Consider the following 23643-nt stretch of genomic DNA (forward strand, 5'->3'; position numbering starts at 1 on the left):
CATTTCATACATGTTGACTTTAAACAACATGTGTTATTGCATGAGGGAATGTAAATGATTTAATGTTACAGGAGGGGGTCGCAGTTCCGGAGCGACCCACTAGGTGTCATCCTCCGACAACCTTAGGTACCTCCTCACTCACAGTCTGGACTAAGAAGTATCCTATTGGTGTCACCTGTGTCTACTTGTTCACCTGTGTATGTATGCCCTCACTTCCCTGTGTTCCCTTGCTCAGTTTTCTCTGTTAGTTTCTCTATGTCCAGCAGTACTACTCAGTGTCTGATCGGAGACCTATATACAGGTACTTGAGAAGTGTTCTCCCTGTTTTGTTATTTGTAGGTAGTATTTCATATTTTGGCTGTCAGCCGGTTTTTGGAGACTTATTTGCTCCGCCTTTCTTTTATTGTGATAAGTCCGTTCTTTTGTATTTTGGCTTCGGGACCACCAGTAAAGATCCTTGTTTCACCATCTCTGCCTACAGCCTACTGTATATCCTGCACCGCACCTGGGTCACACCTCATACCAACCCTTAGCCAATATGGAGGCAGCACAGTATCGGAACGCATTGGCAACACAGAGAGCTATGCTGAACCAAAACGATCGCAGCTTGCAGCAGATCATCGAGAATCTCCTCCAGGTGGACACCCGACCAGCCCCGGCAGAAGGCGGAGCGGAAGCTGCGGCAACGGCATCTCCAGTCTCGCCTGTGACATCGCGGGAACCCTGCCTACCCCCTCCTGAGAGGTATTCCTCACCCAGTGTTCCCTGGTATTCAGCCTACAACCCTCCTCCTTCCCAGCGGAGCAGGGCCGGGTGGCCTACATCATCACTCTGTTGATGGGTCGGGCCCTTTCCTGGGCAACCGCGGAGTGGGAGAGCCAAACTCACCAGGGAGCTACGCAAGGTGTTCGACACCTCTCGGGTGGTGTTGGGGCACGAGGCCGGGAGGCGGCTCACGGCCTGTCGGCCTCGTGACCGTTCAGTGGCGGACTACTCTGTGGAGTTCTGGAACCGGGCTCGAGAGGCAGGTTGGGAGGAGGCCGCCCTGATCGTCCTTTACGCGCCTTTATGGGGATGAAGGACGAACTCTCCTTCAGGGAGCTGCCTGAGCGACTGGACGGCCTCGTCGAACTCTCTGTGCGGGTAGACAATTGGCGTCCCCCTATCAACCCGGAGGCTTTCCGCTGATTCAGGGAGGAGATGCTTCAGGAGGAGACTATGCAGCTGGGGTCGGCGCGCTTGTCCAGGATGGAGAGGCAGAGGCGTCTGCGCCAGGGTCGTTGCCTGTACTGCAGCCAGGCAGGTCACCACTGCGACTCATGCCCGGAGATGCCGGGAAACGGGAGGGCTCGCTAGTATCGGGAGGGGTGCTAGCGAGCCGGAACCGAAACCACAACTCCAGAGACTCCCAGGCTCTTCTATGGCAGGATATCCAGTTTTTCATTCTGGACTCTCCAGAGTGTCCCCTCGTCCTCGGTCACCCCTGGCTGGTCGCCCGCACTCTGAACCGTCTACCACCCTAGCGGCGTTTGAAACCGGGAGGACAGCGGCTACAGACTCCGTCACCGGCCCAGACCTGGCAGGCGTTCCCCGGGAGTATTGTGATCTGGGCGAGGTGTTTAGTAAGAGGCGTGGGGAAAAAGGACGGTAGGCAGCGGCCGTGCATTGATTACCGGGCGCTCAACGACATCACGGTTAAGAACCGCTATCCACTCCCACTGATGACGACGGCATTTGAGTCGTTGCAGGGAGCCCGGGTCTTCACCAAGCTGGACTTACGCAATGGCTACAACCTGGTGAGGATTCGGGAGGGGGACGAGTGGAAGACGGCTTTTAACACACCCAGTGGGCATTACGAGTACCAAGTAATGCTGTTCAGTCTAGCCAGTGTTCCAGGCGTTGGTCAATGATGTGCTCCGGGACCTCCTCGACTACAGCGTCTTCGTGTATTTGGATGACATCCTAATATTCTCAAAGGACATGAGTGAACACCAGCAGCACGTTCGGCAAGTCCTCCAACGCCTTCTCCGTCACCAGCTCTACGTCAAGGCGGAGAAGTGCATGTTCCACACAGAGACAGTCTCCTTCCTGGGGTTCATCGTCACCCAGGGGGACCTACAGATGGACCCAGCCATGGTCAGCGTGGTACTGGATTGGCCCCAGCCCTCATCCCTCAAGCAACTACAGCGGTTTTTAGGGTTCGCTAATTTTTATAGCCGATTTATTAGCAATTTTAGCTCCCTAGCCGCTCCCCTGACAGCCCTCACCCAGATGAGCGTGCGCTCCTTCGCCTGGACCCCGGAATCGGGGAACGCATTTGATGCGCTCAAGCAGCGCTTTACATTGGCACCGGTCCTAGGGCATCCTGATCCGTCACTGCCGTTCATTGTGGAGGTGGATGCTTCAGACGTTGCGGTGGGAGCAATCCTGTCCCAGCGGTTCCTCATGGACGGTAAGACTCACCCCTGCGCGTTTTTCTCCCATCGGCTGTCCCCGGTGGAGCGGAATTACAACGTTGGGAACCGTGAGTTGCTAGCGGTCAAGCTCGCCCTGGAGGAGTGGAGGCATTGGCTAGAGGGGGCCGCCCATCCATTCGTCGTATGGACGGACTATAAGAACTTAGCCTACATTCAGGGGGCCAAGAGGCTCAACTTGCGCCAGGCCAGGTGGGCGTTGTTCTTCAACAGGTTCCGGTTCACCATCTCATACCGTCCGGGGTCGATGAACACCAAGCCTGACGCGCTCTCCCGGCAGTTTGACCCCGTGGACCTGGTGGAGAGGGATGAGCCCATTGTTCCCAACGCCCTGATTGCTGCACCAGTTTCGTGGGGAATCGATAGGCTGGTCAGAGCAGCGCTACGGCGGGAGCCCGATGTCCATCGGGGAGGATGTGCGTACCCAAGGCTGCGCCCTTGTGACCACTTGCCTATCCCCAAGTGTCCCTGGTCCCACATTTCTCTGGATTTAATTTCTGCCCTGATGGATACACAGTCATCCTGGTCGTTCTGGACCGGTTCTCGAAGGCTGCCCACTTCATTCATCTTCCCAAACTACCGTCGGCCTAGGAGAATGGTAAGTTGGTGGTGCAGCACGTTTTCCGGGTCCACGGCCTTCCCCAAGATGTGGTGTCGGATCGGGGCCCTCAGTTTGCCTCCAGGTTATGGAAGGCGTTCGCCACCTGCCACAGCCAGCTTGTCTTCCAGCTTCCATCCCCAGTCGAACGGGCAGAAGGAGTGAGTCATCCAGGATCTGAAGGGGGTGCTACGCCTCCAGCAACCCAGCGGCTGGCGGAGTACATCCACAACACCCTTCTCGTCCACGGGCCTGTCCCCCTTCCAGTGCCAATGTGGGTACCAACCCCCCCCCCTATTCCCAGAGCAAGAGGTGGCGGTCCCGTCCCACATCAGTCGCTGGAGGCAGGTACGGGCGCCGCTTAAGCGGGCTTCGGTCAGGTCTCAACATCAGGCCAACCGCAGGCGTCGCCCGGACCCAGTTTTTCACCCAGGACAGACTCCCCTCCGCGTGGAGTCCAGGAAGCTGTCACCCCGGTTCGTCAGGACAGCTTCCCCTCCTCATCCTGTTCCCCCGCTGTACCTCGTCGGAGGACAGCCGGCTTTTACTGTGGACCGGATCCTGGACTGGGGAGGGGTCTCCAATTTCAGGTGGACTGGGAGGGTTATGGGCCAGAGGAGCGGTCCTGGGTGCCCAGGAGAGACATTCTGGACCCAGGGCTAATAACAACATTCCGTCGCCTCCACCTGGAGGTGCTGGGGCCGTTCGTCGGGGGGCACTGTTACAGGAGGGGGTCGCAGTTCCGGAGTGACCCACTAGGTGTCATCCTCCGACAACCTTAGGCACCTCCTCACTTACAGTCTGGTCTAATCAGTATCCTATTGGTGTAACCTGTGTCTACCTGTGTATTTATGCCCTCACTTCCCTGTGTTTACATTTAAGTCATTTAGCAGAAGCTCTTATTCAGAGTGACTTACAGTTAGTGAGTGCATACATTTTTCATACTGGCCCCGCGTGGGAATCAAACCCACAACCCTGGCGTTGCAAGCGCCATGCTCCACCAACTGAGCTACAGGAGGCCTGTGTTGCCTTGCTCAGTTTTCTCTGTTAGTTTCTCTATGTCCAGCAGTACTACTCAGTGTCTGATCGGAGACCTATGTACAGGTACTTGAGAAGTGTTCTCCCTGTTTCGTTATTTGTTTCAGTCGTAGGTAGTATTTTGTATTTTGGCTGTCAGTTTTTGGAGACTTATTTGCTCCGCCTTTCTTTTACCGTGATAAGTCTGTTATTTTTTTATTTTAGCTTTGGGACCACCAGTAAAGATCCTTGTTTCACCATCTCTGACTACTGTATATCCTGCACCGCACCTGGGTCACACCTCACACCGACCCTTACAGTTTAATGTTACTTTCATACAAGGTCCGACATGCCTTATATTCTGATGGTCTGATGATATTTACATCAGTCCGTTTTTGCATGTGTTCTTACTGAAGCTGTTACATTCCTCTCTTTAAGGAAATATGAAATGCTCTTTAACTGCCTTGTTAAATTACTTATGTTGTTATAGTGCCGGATTCCAAAGAGATGTATTATAAATGTTTACAGTAGGCCTATTGTGTATTCTTTATTCAGTACTCTTGTTTATTCATTAGTATTGTCTGGTTTTCCCAACCCTGAAAATGTGAAATATATTATGTACACTCTCAGGGTCAATTGCAACCAACAGGCAGAACATAACGCGCAGCTGCAGGTTAGCGCTGGATCTCTTAAAACGCTACTAACAGGAGAGGACATGCCACTGCGTGTTAAAACAAACTTGCTTGCAACCAAAAACCCACAAGAATAAACCTGCAGATCAGTTGATCTCCCATTGTTACTGTGTCAAATTAGTTAGATAAAGACAGCTGCATCTAGGTTCTCTACTCCAGGCCCAAATGAAATATTGACCCAACAGGAACATTGAAAATAGCGAGGCTGGTAATTAATGAAAACTATTTAATGTAAACCTATAGACCCAGTGAATTGTAAGAAACTCGAGTACAGTAAACCCGAGAAGGGTATAGTTCAGTACAGGAAAGTAGAGTATAGTACAGTAGAGTACTGTATTGATACTCTACTGTACTCTACTTTCCTGTACTGTACTGAACTATACTCCACTCGAGTTTACTGTACAGTAAAGAACAATACAGTACATTATAGACATCTATGTTTGGGCCACATTAGAATATAATTTGTCATTTGACATACCTTGATTAGACTATAATTTCATGAAAACATATATTATATTAACTCAATCATTAGTGGCTTGATTAAGTTACCGATGTTAGATGTAGACAGTTCAGGAATACTTTATTTTCCTCTTTTGATAAGAAATGACCATACTGTATTAAGACAAGTTTTTATTCATGGGTTAAATTAATTGGAAATGAAAAGTAAGTATATCAACACAAGCTTTGCATTAATAAAATGTTTAGAGTAGCCTAAATTGCCACAGGAGATTATCTCTTTAGGGAGTGGTATATGGTGGCAAATAGTGGCAGCAATTGAGATCAGCTGTGGGGGTGATCTTAACGCATATTGATATGGTTTAATGAGAGATCACCTAGTGTTGAGATGGTGCTCAATTTTGTTTGCAATTTATCCTCAAATACTAGCTTTTGGGTCTTTATAAATTATTTCTAAACATCTTAATAATCAAGCAAATGTTACACAAATCCAAAATGGCACATTATTAATTCATATCTAATTGTTTGCCAAACTTACAACCCGGGAATTGCTCAGACATCATGATTATCATATTCTAATGCCATACATGATATACTGTATATTTTGTATGAGCTGACAGCGCTGTAAATTATATGCAATAATAAAACCCACCAGCTATTGGACAAGAAATCCCTGGTATTTCCACTGCAGTGATGAAATGTTGATGACGCAACCCAGCTAGCACATAACGTTCTGAGAACCATATGTTTCAGAGCTTGGTGAGAGCGTGGTTGTCCTATAGTTATTTTGCATACAACCTTCCCACAACTTTCTGGAAATGGTGCAGGATAGTTGCTTAGCTTTGGAACATTCTCAGCACATTTAAGGAACGTTATTTAATTGGTATTTCATTACTTCTAGGAATGTTGTCCAACTGGTTTGACATTGGGAATGTTCTCAAATAGGTAAGAGAACATTAGGAATCAACGTTCTTCTTTGGGAATTTCAGTACTTCAGCATAACATTTTCTGCAGGTTTCATCATGTTTCTATTTAGTCTCTGTGTAGGCAAGTGACACAAAATCTAAATTTGATCCATTTTAAATTCAGGCTGTAACATAACAAAATGTGGGAAAAGGTGTGTCAAGGGGTGTGAATACTTTTTGAATTCCCTTCTCAGCGTCAACAAAACTCTCTATCCTCTATCTTGTTAAGTGTGTTTGGGTGTGCTGGCCCACTAATTGGCCACACCTGATCTTAATGAGTGCTTGCTTCCTTTGAAATGGTGTCTGTTTGAATAGACTTACAGTGAGGGAAAAAGTATTTGATCCCCTGCTGATTTTGTACGTTTGCCCACTGACAAAGACATGATCAGTCTATAATTTTAATGGTAGGTTTATTAGAACAGTGATAGACAGAATAACAACAAAAAAATCCAGAAAAATGCATGTCAAAAATGTTATAAATTGATTTGCATTTTAATGAGGGAAATAAGTATTTGACCCCTCTGCAAAACATGACTTAGTACTTGGTGGCAAAACCCTTGTTGGCAATCACAAAGGTCAGACGTTTCTTGTAGTTGGCCACCAGGTTTGCACACATCTCAGGAGGGATTTTGTCCCACTCCTCTTTGCAGATCTTCTCCAAGTCATTAAGGTTTCGAGGCTGACGTTTGGCAACTCGAACCTTCAGCTCCCTCCACAGATTTTCTATGGGATTAAGGTCTGGAGACTGGCTAGGCCACTCCAGGACCTTAATGTGCTTCTTCTTGAGCCACTCCTTTGTTGCCTTGGCTGTGTATTTTGGGTTATTGTCATGCTGGACTACCCATCCACGACCCATTTTCAATGCCCTGGCTGAGGAAGGAGGTTCTCACCCAAGATTTGACGGTACATGGCCCCATCCATCGTCCCTTTGATGCGGTGAAATGTAAAATGTAACAATGGGAAACCAAAAACGTACGTTCCCACAACTTCCAAGGAACCAAATGTGCTAGCTGGGAAGCGAATCCCCTCCTACAATTGTGCAGGAAGATGGGGCACGCGATGACAGATCAAACCTCGATGGTGCACAGACAGATCTCATATGGATACATCCCCGAATTGGTAAGCAACCCTCGTTTCCATTGCATTTTGTCATTATTCCGCTGTTATTGTTGAATGACCGCCATTTCCCGCTATTATGGTTTAAAATAATGCTATTTATGGTGTCAACACGAATCATCTCCGATGGCTTGCTGCGTGAGCGGTGAGGCAACTGGTGTAGGTCTCCGCCAGAATATTGTCATGTCTCCCATAATAATAGCTTTTTCTATTGCATTTTAATGTTTAATATGTTTCGATAGGCTCAGATTAACAGTTTTGTCCAAACAGATCTCGGTGCGCTAAAATGAAACGTGTGCGCAACAAATATCCCTTTCTATTTAAACCAGGGGTGTTTGTTTTGATACACCACTGCACCTGTTCTGTAAAACGTATAGGGCCTAGGCTGATTTATGATATCAGTCAGAATTGCAGAAAAATATATATTGTGGTTGTCAAATTCTTGAAGTGTGCAATGCCATAAGCACAATACATTATTCTGCAGCACAATACATTGCTTTTGTATTATTTCCCGTGACAATTGTGACATAACAACATGATTAGTGACATGGTATTGACAATATAAGCATATACATAGCAGCCTATGTAAGGTTATAGTGTGTATTCACAATGGCTCATCTGCCTCTTAACAGGGGTGGTGACCAGAAAAGCACAGAACATGTGATGTAGTTCAGCCTGATCTAGAAGCATGGGGCTGAGGCTAGTTGACAAGGTAAGATCATTCTGAATATTGATACACCCTCAGTTACTGTTCATAAAGATAATTACAAGGCACCTGAAATGCTTATTTATAGATTCAATTAACTGTTTGTGTAGAATTTGCTATGAAGTATAATTACTGATGCACTGTCCATAATAGGCCTATGCTTTGTACAATTTTATCGCATAACATTATGTATGTCACATATGGTGCAAAATAAACCTGAACTTGAAATAAGTCACCAGTTGCTCTGAGTTGCAAATGGCATTTGAACAGCCTTTGTCCTTGCTGAAAGTCAGACAGACAACAAAGCACTAACATTGATCTCGGCACCCAGAACCAAATACAGTGTACACGCTTGCCAGTTAATCGATTTGTTACCTTTCTGTAACAGTCTGTCACTAAAGAGTAACAGACAACACAGCACCCCCCCATATTTTCCAGCAAGGGCAACAGAGCCAGAAGATGGTGATCTTCGGAGCCATCTTCCTCCTGATGACCCTCCTCATCCTCTATAGCTCCAACAGCGGCAATGACATCAGTCCCTTATACAGTCCCTTCAGGGCGTCCATGCCTCATCACGCCATCAAGGTCACCGACCTCAAGAAATGGGCGGGGAAGGAGGGCTATGTTGCTGTCTATGGAAACAAGGTAACTCGCACTCAGGGTTGGAATTACAGAGAAAATCTATGGAACCTCTATTTAATCCAGGAGACCTGGTCAAGAAGGCCACTCCAATATAAAACACATGGGAGCTCAACCAAAAAGACGTATTTGAAACACCTTTTCAACGTCTTGTGCTCATAGGGCAGAACAAGCATGTAATCAGAACATGTAGTACACTACAAACAGGTAAGTTTAGTCATCTAGGGAAATATAGTATTGTTTCTAACAAAGATATCTACATATATTTCAGGATGTTGTGTATCCCTCAAGAATTCATGTAAACATTACAGTTTTGAAAACAAAGCTTGTCCCCGCCTGGGTATGGGGTAAATTGAGCTGCGGGACAGGGAAAGTTAAGCTGCCTAGACATTTCAGTACTGAATTAAGTATTACCGCTACCATGTATATCTTTATTTCCCAAACACAATTCAACACAATCACAACCACTTTTTTGTTTTTTAAATAATTTGAAGCATTTTTTTAACACAGGCTTAACACGTAACAAACATTTTGTACTTTTTTAAACGCTTTTAATATAGGCCCTGTTGTTACCTCAAATCCCAGTGATAATGCCTTGCATTACACCTGGGTAGAAAACACTTCAATTTGATCAACTTGCCATTGGTTCAACCATTGGCTCAATTTACCCCATGGCCATTGGCTCAACTTACCCCCAGGCAAACATTTTGACTATATTAGCCCGCACAGTTAAAAGTATGCACTTGTCATACTTGAGTAAAAGTAAAGATACCTTTTAAAAGAAAATGACTCAAGTAAAAGTGAAAGTCACCCAGTAAAATACTACTTGAGTAAAAGTCTAAAAGTATTTGGTTTTAAATATACTTAAGTATCAAAAGTAAATGTAATTGCTAAAATATACTTAAGTATCAAAGGTAAAAGTATAAATCATTGCAAAGCTTATATTAAGAAACCAGATGGCACAGATTTTTTATTTATTTATTTATGGATAGCCAGGGGCACACTCCAATAATCCAAAATAATTTACAAATGAAGCATTTGTGTTTAGTGAGTCTGCCAGATCAAAGGCTGTAGTGATGACCATGGATGTTCTCTTGATAAGTGTGTGATTTGGACAATTTTCCTGTCCTGCTAAGCATTCAAAATGTAACAAGTACTTTTGGGTGTCAGGGAAAATGTATGGAGTAAGAAGTACATGATTTTCTTTAGGAATTTCAGAGGAGAAGCCCCGTGTAGCTCAGTTGGTAGAGCATGGCGCTTGCAACGCCAGGGTTGTGGGTTTGTTTCCCACAGGGGGCCAGTATGAAAAATGTATGCACTCACTAACTGTAAGTCGCTCTGGATAAGAGCGTCTGCTAAATGACTAAAATGTAAAAGTTGTAAAAAATATAAATAGTAAAGTACTGATATCCCCAAAAACGACTTTAAAGTAGTATTTTAAAGTATTTTTACTTAAGTACTTTACACCACAGCAAGGATGCACTTTCATGCTAGGTTTAGGACCTCATATTGAAGCTTATAGAGACCCCAACAATCTTAAAATGATCTACTTTAGTTTTGATACACAATAAATTCATTTGACTTAGTGAAAATCCGTTTTTTTGGACCTAACTTGATTACCACTTTTTCCATGTGATTTCTTCCTTCACAGGCTCCATGAAATTACCTCTTCCTAAATATTTGGTGAAATTATTAATTTTGTGTATGGTTTCCTATTAACAAGAGTGGCTCAATGTATCCCTTTAGCTCAACTTACCCCACTCTCCCCTACAGTAAGCTTACCCACCATAATAATATGGTGGTAATAATAATATTAATATTATTTTATTTAACTAGGCAAGTCAGTTAAGAACAAATTCTTATTTACAATGACAGCCTGCCAAAAGGCAAAAGGCTTCCTGCGGGGACGGTGGCTGGGATTAAAAATAAAAATATAGGACAATACACACATCACGACAAGAGAGACACCAGAACATTACATAAAGAGAGACCTAAGACAACAACATAGCATGGCAGCAACACATGACAACACAGCATGGTAGCAACACCACATGACAACAACATTGTAGCAACACAACATGGCAGCAGCACAAAACATGGTACAAACATTAATATGCAGGGCACCCTTGTAACAATCTGTATTACATATAAAAGTAATTCCACCCACAAGCCTAGAAACATTCATATTTGCTTCCCCCAAAGGGTTCAAATAATCTTGGTCAAGTCAGCTATTTTTAGTGCACCTCCAAAAGTCAAGGTGTAATTTGAACCCTGTTCCGCTCACACTTGCAGCATCAAGTTGTATTGGTGGATAAAAAATGCTTGACACTGGCTAAATGTAGCTATGTACTGCATGATTCATAGAAACAATCATGCACAGCCAAAAAAACATCCCAAGTTCAAAATTAAGTAAAAAACTTCACTGCCCTAGTGGAAAGTCTGTACGGCTGTGTGAAGTGCAGTGTATGTTCATATTTGTGCATGGGTCTACCATTTAAGGGATACATGTGGTCCTCTGTAGCTCAGCTGGTAGAGCACGGCGCTTGTAACGCCAAGGTAGTGGGTTCGATCCCCGGGACCACCCATACACAAAACATTTATGCACGCATGACTGTAAGTCGCTTTGGATAAAAGCGTCTGCTAAATGGCATATTATTATTATATTATTATTAAATGAGTCCCTTTTCTGTAGTGTAAATTGGTGGGGAAAAAACACATTTTATTTCACCTAATTTTTATATTCTGTCATGACGAGCACATGCTCAACTTAATAAAAAAAAGGTTTTCCCATCTCAAGAGATACAATTTAAAAAATGACTATAGTAAGTGCCTATTATGTGCCAAATAAAGTAACAGGGTTGACTTTAAATTAGCCATAAATCCCCTTGTGACAGGGGAATGGAAGCTTCCCAGCTAGCACATTTGGTTCCTTGGAAGTTGTGGGAACGTATGTTTTTGGTTTTCCATTGGTTCTGGGAACGAAGCAATACGTTTCCTGACCGGTAAAACTGAGAAGAAAAAATATAGACGTTCTGAGGACGCAAGTGAAAATCTGCTGTTCTGGGAAAGTATTACTTTTAATAATACTGCTAGCTTAGTTTGGGTTAACTGTTTTGAACTCCAAGCACAGATAGGACACATGGAAATTAATTTGCTTTGGCATTAATCATGCAAACATTTATTTTTTGTGTTCTCTTTCCTTGGAATTAGTCCACTGCGCCACCAGGATGGAGCTTGCGTGCCATGTTTTTTAAACTCATACAAAGCTGTTCATTTTAGTCTATTCAAACAGGCCCCTTTTCAAAGGAAAAAAAGCACTCATTAGGATCAGGTGTGGCCAACTGACCTGAACACACTTACCAACATAAAGTTCAAGAGATGTGTTGAAGCTGAGAATGGAATATAGGTTTTTAAATAACATTCTTAGAATGTTCTTTGAACGTTACCAATGTTTTCTAGTGTTTTTTTATGGAAGTTTCTCAGCACATTACTTTAAATAGAACCATGAGGAAACCTGTAGGAAACCTTATGCTAAAGTAATGAAATTCCCACAGAAGAACGTTGTTTCTTAACGTTCTTGGAACAATTTGAGAACACTACTTTAAATAGAACCATGAGGAAATCTGTAGTAAACGTTATGCTGAAGTACTGAAATTCACACCTACAGTGCATTCGGAAAGTATTCAGACCCCTTCATTTTTCAAAATGTTGTTACATTACACCCTTATTCTAAAATTGATGAAATTATATATTTCTCATCAATCTACACACAGTACCTCATAAAAAACAGAAATATCTCATTTACATAATTATTCAGACCCTTTACTCAGTACTTTGTTGAAGCACCTTTGGCAGTGATTACAGCCTTGAGTCTTCTTGGGTATGACGCTACAAGCTTGGCACACCTGTATTTGGGGAGTTTCTCCCATTTTTCTCTGCAGATCCTCTCAAGCTCTGTCAGGTTGGATGGGGAGCGTCTCTGCACAGCTATTTTCAGGTCTCTCCAGAGATGTTCGATAGGGTTCAAGTCCCTCCAGATATGTTAGATCGGGTTCAAGTCCGGGCTCTGGCTGGGCCACACAAGGACATTCAGAGACTTGTCCCGAAGCCACTCCTGCGTTGTCTCAGCTGTGTGCTTAGGGTTTTTGTCCTGTTGGAAGGTGAACCTTCACCCCAGGTCCTGAATGCTCTGGAGCAGGTTTTCATCAAGGATCTCTCTGTACTTTGCTCCGTTCATCTTTGCCTCGATCCTGAATAGTCTCCCAGTCCCTGCCGCTGAAAAACATTCCCACAGCATGATGCTGCCACCACCATGCTTCACCGTAAGGATGGTGCCAGGTTTCCTCCAGACGTGACACTTGGCATTCAGGCCAAAGTGTTCAATCTTGGTTTCATCAGACCAGAGAATCTTGTTTCTTATGGTCTGAGAGTCCTTTAGGTGCCTTTTGGCAAACCTCAAGCGGGCTGTCATGTGCCTTTTACTGAGGAGTGGCTTCCGTCTGGCCACTCTACCATGAAGGCCTGATTGGTGGAGTGTTGCAGAGATGGTTGTCCTTCTTGAAGGTTTTCCCATCTCCACAGAGGAACTCTGGAGCTCTGTCAGAGTGACCATCAGGTTCTTCTGACCAAGGCCCTTCTCCCCCGATGGCTCAGTTTGGCCGGGCGGCCAGCTCTAGGAAGAGTCTTGGTGGTTCCAAACTTCTTCCATTTAAGAATGATGGAGGCCACTGTGTTCTTGAGAACCTTCATCCCTGCATTTTTTGGTACCCTTCCCCAGATCAGTGCCTCGACTCAATCCTGTCTTGGAGCTCTACAGACAATTCCTTTGACCTCATGGCTTGGTTTTTGCTCTGACATGCACTGTCAACTGTGGGACCTTATATAGACAGGTGTGTCTTTCCAAATCATGTCCAATCAATTTAATTTACTACAGGTGGACTCCAAGTTGTAGAACATTTCAAGGATGATCAATGGAAACAGGATACACCTGAGCTCAATTTCGAGCCTCATACCAAAAGGTCTGAGTACTTAGGTAAATAAGGTATTTCAGTTTAATGTTTTATACATTTGCAAAAATTTATAAAAACCTGTTTTCACTTTGTCATTATGGGGTGTTGTGTGTAGATTGAGGAATTGTTTTTATTTTATCCATTTTAGAATAAGGCTGTAACGTAACAATGTGGAAAAAGTCAAGGGGTCTGAATACTTTCTGAGTGCACTGTAAGAAACATATGGTTCTCAGAACATAATGTGCTAGGCTAGCTGGATTGTTTTGTGCAACAGGGAGGGGCAACTGAATGGGAATCTATGGGTTTCTTAGAGCTTGGGAGGGGCAACTGTCTATCTATGGGTAACAGGGTTGACGTGTTATGCTCGACCCACTCAGTTTTACACCACAAAACACCAGAAAATTGCCAAAAAGAGTAGAAACAGCTCACCTGCTTTTACACAATGATTTGACAATTAGATGTTAAATGTTTCATTTAATTTATTTTAAAAATATATATTAAAACGAGAGTTTTTAGGGTTAAGTGGGTTCAAATCTTCCGAGAAGTCACAGTGCACAGAGGGACTGTCACAATTTCTGCCGAGGCTGCCTCCCCTCCTTGTTCGGGCAGGCTTCGGCGTTCGTCGTCACCGGTTACTAGCCACTGCCGCTCCATATATCATCATTCCATTTGTCTTGTCTTGTCAATTAGTCTGTGTATAAGTGTTCCCTCTGCCCCCTTGTCCTTGTGGGTGATTGTTTTATGTGAGTTGAGTGTAGCTCGGTGGAGCTACTCGTTCCTTGTATTGCTGGGGTAGATTGTTCCCCTGTGCCTGTATTTTGTTGTCGTGTGGTGTCGAGAAAACGTTGCTAATTATGCTGTGAGACCAAGGAAATCCGCTGATGCTGTACTTTGATTATAAAGGTTTATTATATCAGAGTATTTCAGCGTCAATTTACAGATATCTGCAGACATCTGGAGAATAACCGGACCCCAATCTGTAATATGTTATTCTGTCCTCCTTTGTTTTAACCAAGTATTTATATCCTATGCCCTATGTAACATAATATGGGTGTTTTCCCATACAGACCAATCCCAGGAGGCCACCTAACAGACTTCCTCGGCTTTAGGGTGCCCCTATAGAACTACTCCCCAGATGCTCCTTTTAAGCTTAGTCAACATCCTCTAAAACCATTTGAAACCATTAGCAAAGTCATAAATTCCTCAGATACCACATATTCCCCCCTTCGAGACGAATTAAGTCTCGAAAACAAAAATAATAGGTTTATGACTAATAAAAAAAATTCTCTTATTGAGTAACTTTTACAATAAACCCAAAACACATTTTTCTATGGAGTGTAAATACATTTCTATGAAATATGAACAAATCTTTATGGAGTGTGAGAGCGAAAAAACAGTCTGGCAGCTTTCTTTCCAAATATCCATCAATCAATCAAGACAGTAAAATTCTCTCACAGCCCCTCTGCCCCAGGCAACCACTTAAGTACTCCAGATCAATTCATACATCTTTATCAATGCATTTTAAACTATGATGCAATTTAAATACACATGAAAGCCTCAGCAAACAAAATACAATCAAATCTGTCCACATTCAGGCTGGTCAACCCATCGGACCCTCCTGTGGATTCTCTCTATCCCTGCCTAGACCCAATATCCCTAAGCATCCACAAAATAAACAAAAACATCTGGGATCCCCACATGTACCCAATAACAGCAAACATAATTCTTCAAAAATTAATACAAAAAGAATATGACACAAATTATGTATTACACATACAAATATGTCTATATATCATTGCAGATACTGGAATGTAGTCCACTACACTTCATCTCCTCAGCAGTGTCGACTTCAAATTCATCGTCGATGATGGAATCTGAACATCTCCACACCTTCCTTGTTCCACTTCCTCCAGTCCCTTCATATTGTCCCTTCATATTGTCCTTGTTTGAGTATTTGAATCCCCTCTACACATTCCCCCATATGCTTCTGGAAGAAAAGAAAAGACCAAACAGTATCTTTTGCAAAACAACACATTCAAATTAAAACATCAATATCAACTAAAAATAATATATAAAATAATATATAAAATGAATCACATACCATTTACCCCATACCATTTCCCCCACTTCTTTATCCAGATAATCATCTGTGTTTATCTTCATAATTGCTCCTTGTGGTCCTAAATTATTCAACATAAGCTGAGTTGAACTTTCTTCAGTTGAAGACTCAACCATTCCTCTGAGTTCAATTCGGCAGCATTCTTGAAATACTTCAGCTGAGTTGAAATGGATATTCCAGAAGCCTCGCATCTGGCATTTTTTCCCCTTAAATTTCTTCCATATCTTAGCCTGCTTCAAAAAATCTTCACTGAGATTTCCAATCCAGAATACTGAAGACGAATCCATTTCTGTCATCATCAACAATTGGTAAACCTTCTCCTTTGGCACTTCTACCAGACAGCCGTCTGGTGTACATATTATTGTACAGTTCAATTTCCACAATGCATCTCTTCCCAACAATGCAATAGGTATATGTTCTGATACCAGTATGGGTATTTTAATTTTCTCATTTTCATAGCAGAGCTCAATTGGTTCCTTAAGAGTAATCAACTGTTTTACTCCCTCAAATCCCTATCCTAATTAGTTGATTTGACATAGTGAGATGTGTAACCTCTTCAGGCTGAACACAGATAAACCTTTCCACTATCCATCATCAATTCCCATAGTCCATTGTTTATTTTCACTTCAATTGTTGGATCTTTTTTCCTAACTGGTGCTACCAGCTGACACCCCCTTTCGGATCTTCTAGGCACCCCTAGAATCCTTGCTCCTTGTCCCTATAAGGGTTCACCTGTCCTCCAGATGATCTTCACTTGCTCCTGTATCTTCCTCTGAAATTCTCTCTTGTGTTTCCTTCTGGCCCATTACACTCACAGCAAAGTCACCAACCTGTCCACAATCATAACACACTTCTTAAGATTGCTGGAAGTATGGCTTAAATCTCCCTCCTCTTCCTCTTTCTAAGCCTTTTCATCCTCTTCCTCTCCAATTCTTTCAGTCCAGAAACTATCTATGGATATGAAACAACTTGTACCACTAGTTGTGGCTGGTACAATTGCATTTGACCTTGTTCAGTTGAAGCCGTGGCAGTGATTGTTGATTTGGTTCACACTGATTCTTCATAACCAAAGCTTTTCTTCTCCTTCTTATTCTCCCCCCGTTGTATTTCATCAAGTTTTCTGAGAGTTTCTTGGTCCTGTTCTTTCTAGTTGTTGACATATCGGTATTCTTCAAAGGCTTATATTCTAAGTTCTGTCCTCGAATGATCACTGGCATCATCTTCTTACTTGTGCTCTCTTTCCTTTCCTCAATGTATTATTCTTCTCCTCCAATTCTTGGGATCCTTTTCTCAGCAGTTTTTTCTTTTCTGTATCTTCAGCTTCTTGAGTTGTTCTTCCAGTTCTCTTTGTCTCTTCTAAATTATTCCCCTTATCCAGGCATAATACGCATCAGTCTATATCTCTTTCTATTTCTTCTGTGCTAATCATTGTAGGATAAAATCCTCTTGAACATAAAGCACCTTTAATCTCCAAATCTTCATCGCTGTCTCCATCTTCACTTTCCTCAGAGATCGAATCTCTAGTATCCTTCTTCTTCCTCCAACTTCCTTCTAATCACAGAGTCATATCCACCCATGATCTCTTCTCAATCACTCTGATCATCATCATCTTCTTCATCTTCAAGTTCCATCTTCCTTAACCTCACTCCACCCTTAGTTTCCAGACATATCGTTTTCTTCTTACTTTTGGAGTTTTGGATTCATCTTTATGGTCGTTTCTGCTTCTCCTCTCTCTATTATTCAATCACTTTCATCATGTTGATGATGTCAGGGTTAAAAGTCCCTTCCACTAGCCATGGTTGTTCAATGTCATGCCAACGTTTATTCCCTTTTCCAGATAACCTTGCAATACCATTAACTAAAGGATTACTATTTTGTACTACATCAACAGGAGTAATTACTTTCATCGTTTTTATGTCCTTTTCCCCCCTTGTAACAACTCTTTTATATTCCTTTATTGTAAATTATTTCATTATTTTAGACTATATAGCCTATAGTTCTCTCTTTTTTTTCCTTCCCCAAACTAATTAATTAATCAATTAATTTATTCATTTATTCATCAATTTACTTATTTATTCATTTTATTTTATTTTACCAAATTATTGATTAGTGGCAATCTTACCACATCCAATCAGGAAAGTAAATGAAAGTAGTCACCTTAGAGCAACCCAAAAAATAAAGACCTATAATCCTGCAACACTACAGTACTCACAAACCCCTTGCTTAATAAGCACCCGATTACCTTAGTTTTACAGAATAATGTCAGTACTCGATTTCCCCTCATCTCTAATCAAACCCACTCATGCACAAAAACTCAAATGCAATTCTTAATTACATCCATTGATCAGTCTGTTGCCAAGGTTTTGTCAAATTGTCATAACATCAAATATGCTAGGCAACCAAAATATCCTCTATGGGAAGGTACGTTTTGTAAATAGAACAGTACTGGCCTTGATTTGACTTGATCCTGTTGCAGCACATTCTGTCGCATCCTCCTCCTTCTCGTCTCTCATATGACAAAAGAACAAAGAAACAGACAATAATTTAGTAGTTTATGCACTCACTGAGTTATTTCAACCATTCAATATTCCTCTAGTCATACTCGCTCTGAGAAATAAGCAAACAACTTAACTCAAGAATAGTATAAATAGCTCAATAACATTTTATTTTATTTATTTTTAATCCGTCAACATCTCTCTCTCATTTATCAATTCAATAGATCTCAAATAGTTTCATCGTTAACCAAAAGCCTATTTAACAAAAAGAACATTCCATTCGTGTTCAAATCCCCCACTCCTCTCTGTCTGCTCTGCTCTGAGTCTGCATCTCCCAGCAACTCAGTGCAGGCAGAGGAGTGGCACATTTGCTCTTACGTAACTCTAAAGTCATAAAATCACACGCATGCGTAGTACATTCACCAGTGCGATTTCAGAGTGGAGAGGGCAGTCCCGCTGTACTTCCTCTCTTTTACCCCCCATAGACAAACAGTAACACTTTAACAGAGCTCACAAACCAACATAAAACATTGAACACAAATCCTACTTTCTTCTACACACATACACATACATACATACAGTTTAAGAGGCTTATCCCATTCCTATGGACCCCTAAGGCAGTATGCTACCTCCATTACGCCGTATAATTCCATTGTTCCTAAATTTCTGCTACCACGAGTTCCGCGGACATCCGATGAGCGGTCACATCAATCATATAATTCGTCAACCATACGTTGAGCGGTAACTTGCAACCGAATATATATATATATATATATATATATATATATATATACCTCAAGCCCCCTAGGACTTACCTAAATACACCTGACGTGCTTTTAGGATTTTCGGCCCATCCTAATGATCGCCTCCTTAGAGGGCTTCCATAGATTCGCAATGGCCTAATTTGTATACATTTACCTTAGTTCCTGGCCTTATTCCTTCATTGTATTCTTTTTGAATTTTATTCAAGCAAAATATCCCTATAGACACTCCCCCCTTTTTGCGTTGCTTTCAACGCAAACAAATTTAGAACAGACTCCTATCCCACAGCAAATAACAGCAAAGCACACACGCAAGTTCTTAACGGTGCATTCATTCAACGCACACACACAGACACACGAACTGACCAGTGCCCAAAGTAGTGAGAAAACTCACCCTTATCTGCCGGACTCTGGAGCGAAAGTCAGCTCGGCGCCCATGAATGGAACGCTGGGAAAAGATGCAACACGACCAAATACCTCGTCGCCATTTTGTGGTGTCGAGAAAACGTTGCTAATTATGCTGTGAGACCAAGGAAATCCGCTGACACTGTACTTTGATTATAAAGGTTTATTATATCAGAGTATTTCAGCGTCAATTTACAGATATCTGCAGACATCTGGAGAATAACCGGACCCCAATCTGTAATATGTTATTCTGTCCTCCTTTGTTTTAACCAAGTATTTATATCCTATGCCCTATGTAACATAATATGGGTGTTTTCCCATACAGACCAATCCCAGGAGGCCACCTAACAGACTTCCTCGGCTTTAGGGTGCCCCTATAGAACTACTCCCCAGATGCTCCCTTTAAGCTTAGTCAACATCCTCTAAAACCATTTGAAACCATTAGCAAAGTCATAAATTCCTCAGATACGACAGTCGCTATCCAGCGCTATCCAACTGTGTACGACGGAATAAACTCTGTATTCGGTGATTTATCCCCCTGCGCTTGACTCCTTCTAATCACACTCATCACAGGGACATACATTTAGGCAATTAAGCATGTCATTATTCATATACAAATCTGATTTATTGAATTTTCCATGTGGTCTATATTAAAGGGCACTTCATTTATTATAGCAGGCTTTTAAAATCCAATATTGGTGCACAATTTCTACTTAAAATATCATTTCGTGGAACGACCCGCATTAGAGAATGATATACTGTATATATTTTCTGACATTTATCCATTCCCTCTCCAGAATATGACTCTGCACTGCCACCATTGTGCCCTGGTGACCAGCTCCAGCCACGTGCTGGGTAGCAGGGCCGGACCGGAAATCGACCGCACCCAGTGCGTGATCCGCATGAACGACGCCCCCACCACAGGGTTCGAGCGTGACGTGGGCAACCGGACCACTCTCAGAGTGGTGGCCCACTCCAGCGTGTTCAGGGTGGTCAGGCGGCCCACCGAGTTCCTCAACCGCACGGATCATAGAGCAAACTCTACAGTCATATTCTGGGGACCGCCCACCAAGATTGGTAGAGAGGCTAAAGGAACGCTGTACCGTCTGATCCAGAGAGTGAGCATGACCTACAGTAACCTGTCCAGCTTCACAATCACGCCCAGCAAGATGCACAAGTTTGATACGCTCTTTCAGAAAGAGACGGGGCGAGACAGGTGGGTAACAGGGATGAAGGTGGGAATGGGGACAGAACAATGGTGATAATGCTACATTAATTCAATTCAGTTTAAAATCATGAAATTCCAATTCAAAATGGAATTCAGCTTAAATAATGAATGCAAATTCTAATTACATTTCTTAGTGATGATGATCACAATATGGGGATTTTCCTGGAATCTAATGAAAGAAATGCCCCTATCAAGAAATACAAATGCTCTTATTAATTACATTTTTTTTCCTCAAACATTTTATCCTACGGTTTCCTTCCAAAGAGCGAAGTCTCAGTCCTGGTTGAGCACCGGTTGGTTCACCATGGTGATCGCTATAGAGATGTGTGACAATATTAAAGTGTACGGGATGGTTCCACCCAGTCACTGTGGGTGAGTATGAACAAGGTTAAACAATGATAAATCACTAATAGCAATCTATCAAGCACTTAAATCAAGCTATTACATTGTGTAATCATAAATTTGTTCAGTGAGCAAATAGTTAATCTATAATACTGATTATTATGAAACCATTGTCTGCAATTGACAGGATTGCTTGTACGCAATGTAACATTATGTATTATGATTGTGTTTCAATGAAAGAAGCATGACGAAGACTTTTGGGTTGAAACGTTGCACTATAAAACAGCGAGGGGAGCATTCGACAATGTGCGGGTATCTATCTTTCTTGTCTACGAAGGAGCCATAGTTATTGCTACCCATTATGTATGCTGGTTGTCTTGCAGCACGTTGTCAATGCAATCATTTGTTACGCCCCTTCTCCCAGAAAAAAGCCCCAGCCCAAGAAGATGCCCTACCACTACTACAAGCCCAGGGGCCCAGAAGAGTGTGTCACCTACCTGCAGAACGAGAAGGGCCGAAAGGGGCCCCACCATCGGTTCATCACGGAGAAGCAGGTGTTTGCACATTGGGCCAAGAAGTATAATATCACCTTCACTCACCCCATATGGTGAGGTGACTGGTTCCTCTCACAAGGTGTGCCCCCTTCTCTGAATGGTAGTCATTTTTCTTGGGAATTACTGTGGCTCTGTATTGACTAAGTATTTCTTTCACATATGAAGCTGTGAGCTTGGTTTGGAACCAGTAATATGAATTAGAAATGTGTTTTTTCTTTTACAAAGCTATCTATAAAAGTGTAAAATCTAAGTTTTACAGGAGTTAATAATGTATTTTATGTGTACAGCAAGGCAGTGCGCAGAGGGCAACGGATGTTTATTGTAAATAGAAACAAAATGAATTATTTAAAAAAGTATTTTTACATGTTTATAATGTTTGTTAAAAAAAAAGTCCTCAAACGCAAATGTTATAATACAAGATAATATCATCTTTCCCATACTGAGGGGAGATTGTATTATCCAAGAAGTTAAAGGAATTAATTTCAGAGACATATGCTTATAGACAGTATGGCTAAAATTAAGTGACATGTCGTTTGTTGCATTACGTTATCCAATCAAACCTTGTGTGGCTTACACTTAACGCAGTAAAAATACCAACATCAGAACACTTTAAGCTTACATTTATAGCACTGTAGGTTGGCTCGTGCCAACCCAATGGAATTATAACATGCCTGTTGAATGTAGGGGTGTTTGAGGTTAAGGCATTCACTCAACTGTGCTGTGTTGGATGCAGAGTTTGTTTTATCCTGTCAAACCATGACACGGACAAACATTGTCTCGTCATGTTTGACCCTTTACCTCTGACATCCCGAAGGATGCAGCTGTCAGTTTGAATGATCCAAAATAATGTATTGCTAGCATTGTGCTGATCGACTTGTTATTCTTCATGAATGTTCTGTAATGTGTGTCTTGAGAACAAATAACATTTGAAAACCGATGCATGTACATGACGTTTAATTTCGCATGGAATCCTATACACGGGACAGTAGAAACATAAGACAAAAGGGTAACAGTGGATATAGATTGAACACACCTACCGACTAGATACAAAAGACAAGGAGCACCATCAAGGATGATGTCTCATGACCAAGACATTTGGTTCTTTACTTGTGCTGTGATCTTTCTAGCCTTGAATAAAAAATGCTGATAGCACAGAATGTCCATTCATTCGATCCCAGAAGTATATAAAAGGTGTGAATTATTAGTCCTTTTGACTTCCTCTCAGTGATGGTTTGTCAGCGGCCACTTCCTGTTACGAACCATTGGCCGCGGCTGCGATTTTCTGCCTCTGGCTGGACATCGAGATCAAGATGGCCTCCTGTGAAAGACGCACGGGGTGGATCAGAGAAACAGTATAGACAGGTCAGGTTGAACTCCCAGCTGATATAATGAAAGATAACGGGCCCTGAGTTTTTCCTTACCATGTATGGAAACAATGGTCCATTGCCAGTGTTTTACCTGGTCTGGAAAAACTGACCTACAGCAGATGCATGTAATATAATATGCCATTTAGCAGACACTTTTATTTAAAGCGACTCAGTCATGACATCAGTCACTACATTTTACGTATGGGTGGTGCCTGGAATCTAACCCACTATACTGGCATTGCAAGTGCCATGTTCTACCAACTGAGCTAAAAAGGACCATGTGATGGACAGTTTGCTATCCTCAGTCTTCCCCCTTCTACACGCTCTTCTCTCGGTTCTCCACGCACCTTTGTGCATATGGTCCTGCTGCCTTGGTTGGGGCAAGTGTTGAGGTACAGGTCAAACAGAACACTGGGGTCAGTCAACTCCAGGTTCTGATCACCATCCACACTGGCCTCCAAACCCTGCAGACCACCAAACACAACCAACGTGGAGGAGGGAAAGAAAAAGAGTGCAACAAAACAAAGTTAAGCCATAGAAAATTAGCATGATGTTATCTACAATATAAGATAAACAGGGCTTCCAACTTATTGTGTTTTGTAGTTCTTACCTCATACTCTGAACTTACTTCAATGGAGAAAGAGGGGTCGCCGCCTTTCAACGTCGCCGCCTTTCTCTGATGTCCCAATGGTCAGGTCAT

At 42.6% G+C, this 23643-nt stretch overlaps 1 protein-coding gene across 4 annotated transcripts; it reads left to right on the forward strand.

Annotated features, from left to right (window-relative positions):
- The first annotated feature begins 7242 nt into the window (after positions 1–7242).
- On the forward strand, positions 7243–22728 carry LOC121541438 (alpha-N-acetylgalactosaminide alpha-2,6-sialyltransferase 6). 4 transcript variants are annotated; one of them, XM_041850437.1, is made up of 7 exons: positions 7243–7321; positions 7951–8030; positions 8463–8669; positions 20250–20668; positions 20945–21052; positions 21263–21334; positions 21447–22728. In XM_041850437.1, exons 2-7 carry the CDS (start codon positions 8007–8009, stop codon positions 21631–21633), a joined length of 1017 nt encoding a protein of 338 aa, XP_041706371.1. In that variant the 5' UTR covers positions 7243–7321; positions 7951–8006; the 3' UTR covers positions 21634–22728. The 4 variants fall into 4 exon arrangements, with proteins under 4 accessions (XP_041706371.1, XP_041706372.1, XP_041706373.1 ...); XM_041850438.1 differs by having other exon boundaries at positions 21266–21334; XM_041850439.1 differs by lacking the exon at positions 21263–21334.
- The last annotated feature ends 915 nt before the right edge of the window (positions 22729–23643 follow it).

This window comes from Coregonus clupeaformis, chromosome 27 (assembly GCF_020615455.1).
Source record: "Coregonus clupeaformis isolate EN_2021a chromosome 27, ASM2061545v1, whole genome shotgun sequence".
In the NCBI taxonomy this organism is placed as follows: Eukaryota; Metazoa; Chordata; class Actinopteri; order Salmoniformes; family Salmonidae; genus Coregonus; species Coregonus clupeaformis.

Excerpts from the sequence above, each read along its gene's own strand:
- LOC121541438 (XM_041850437.1), top strand. The coding sequence starts at position 8,007 with ATGGGGCTGAGGCTAGTTGACAAG. Across the intron at positions 21,053-21,262 it reads GTTCCACCCAGTCACTGTGG|AAGCATGACGAAGACTTTTG; the intron begins GTGAGTATGAAC and ends TTTCAATGAAAG. Across the intron at positions 21,335-21,446 it reads GAGCATTCGACAATGTGCGG|AAAAAAGCCCCAGCCCAAGA; the intron begins GTATCTATCTTT and ends CCCTTCTCCCAG.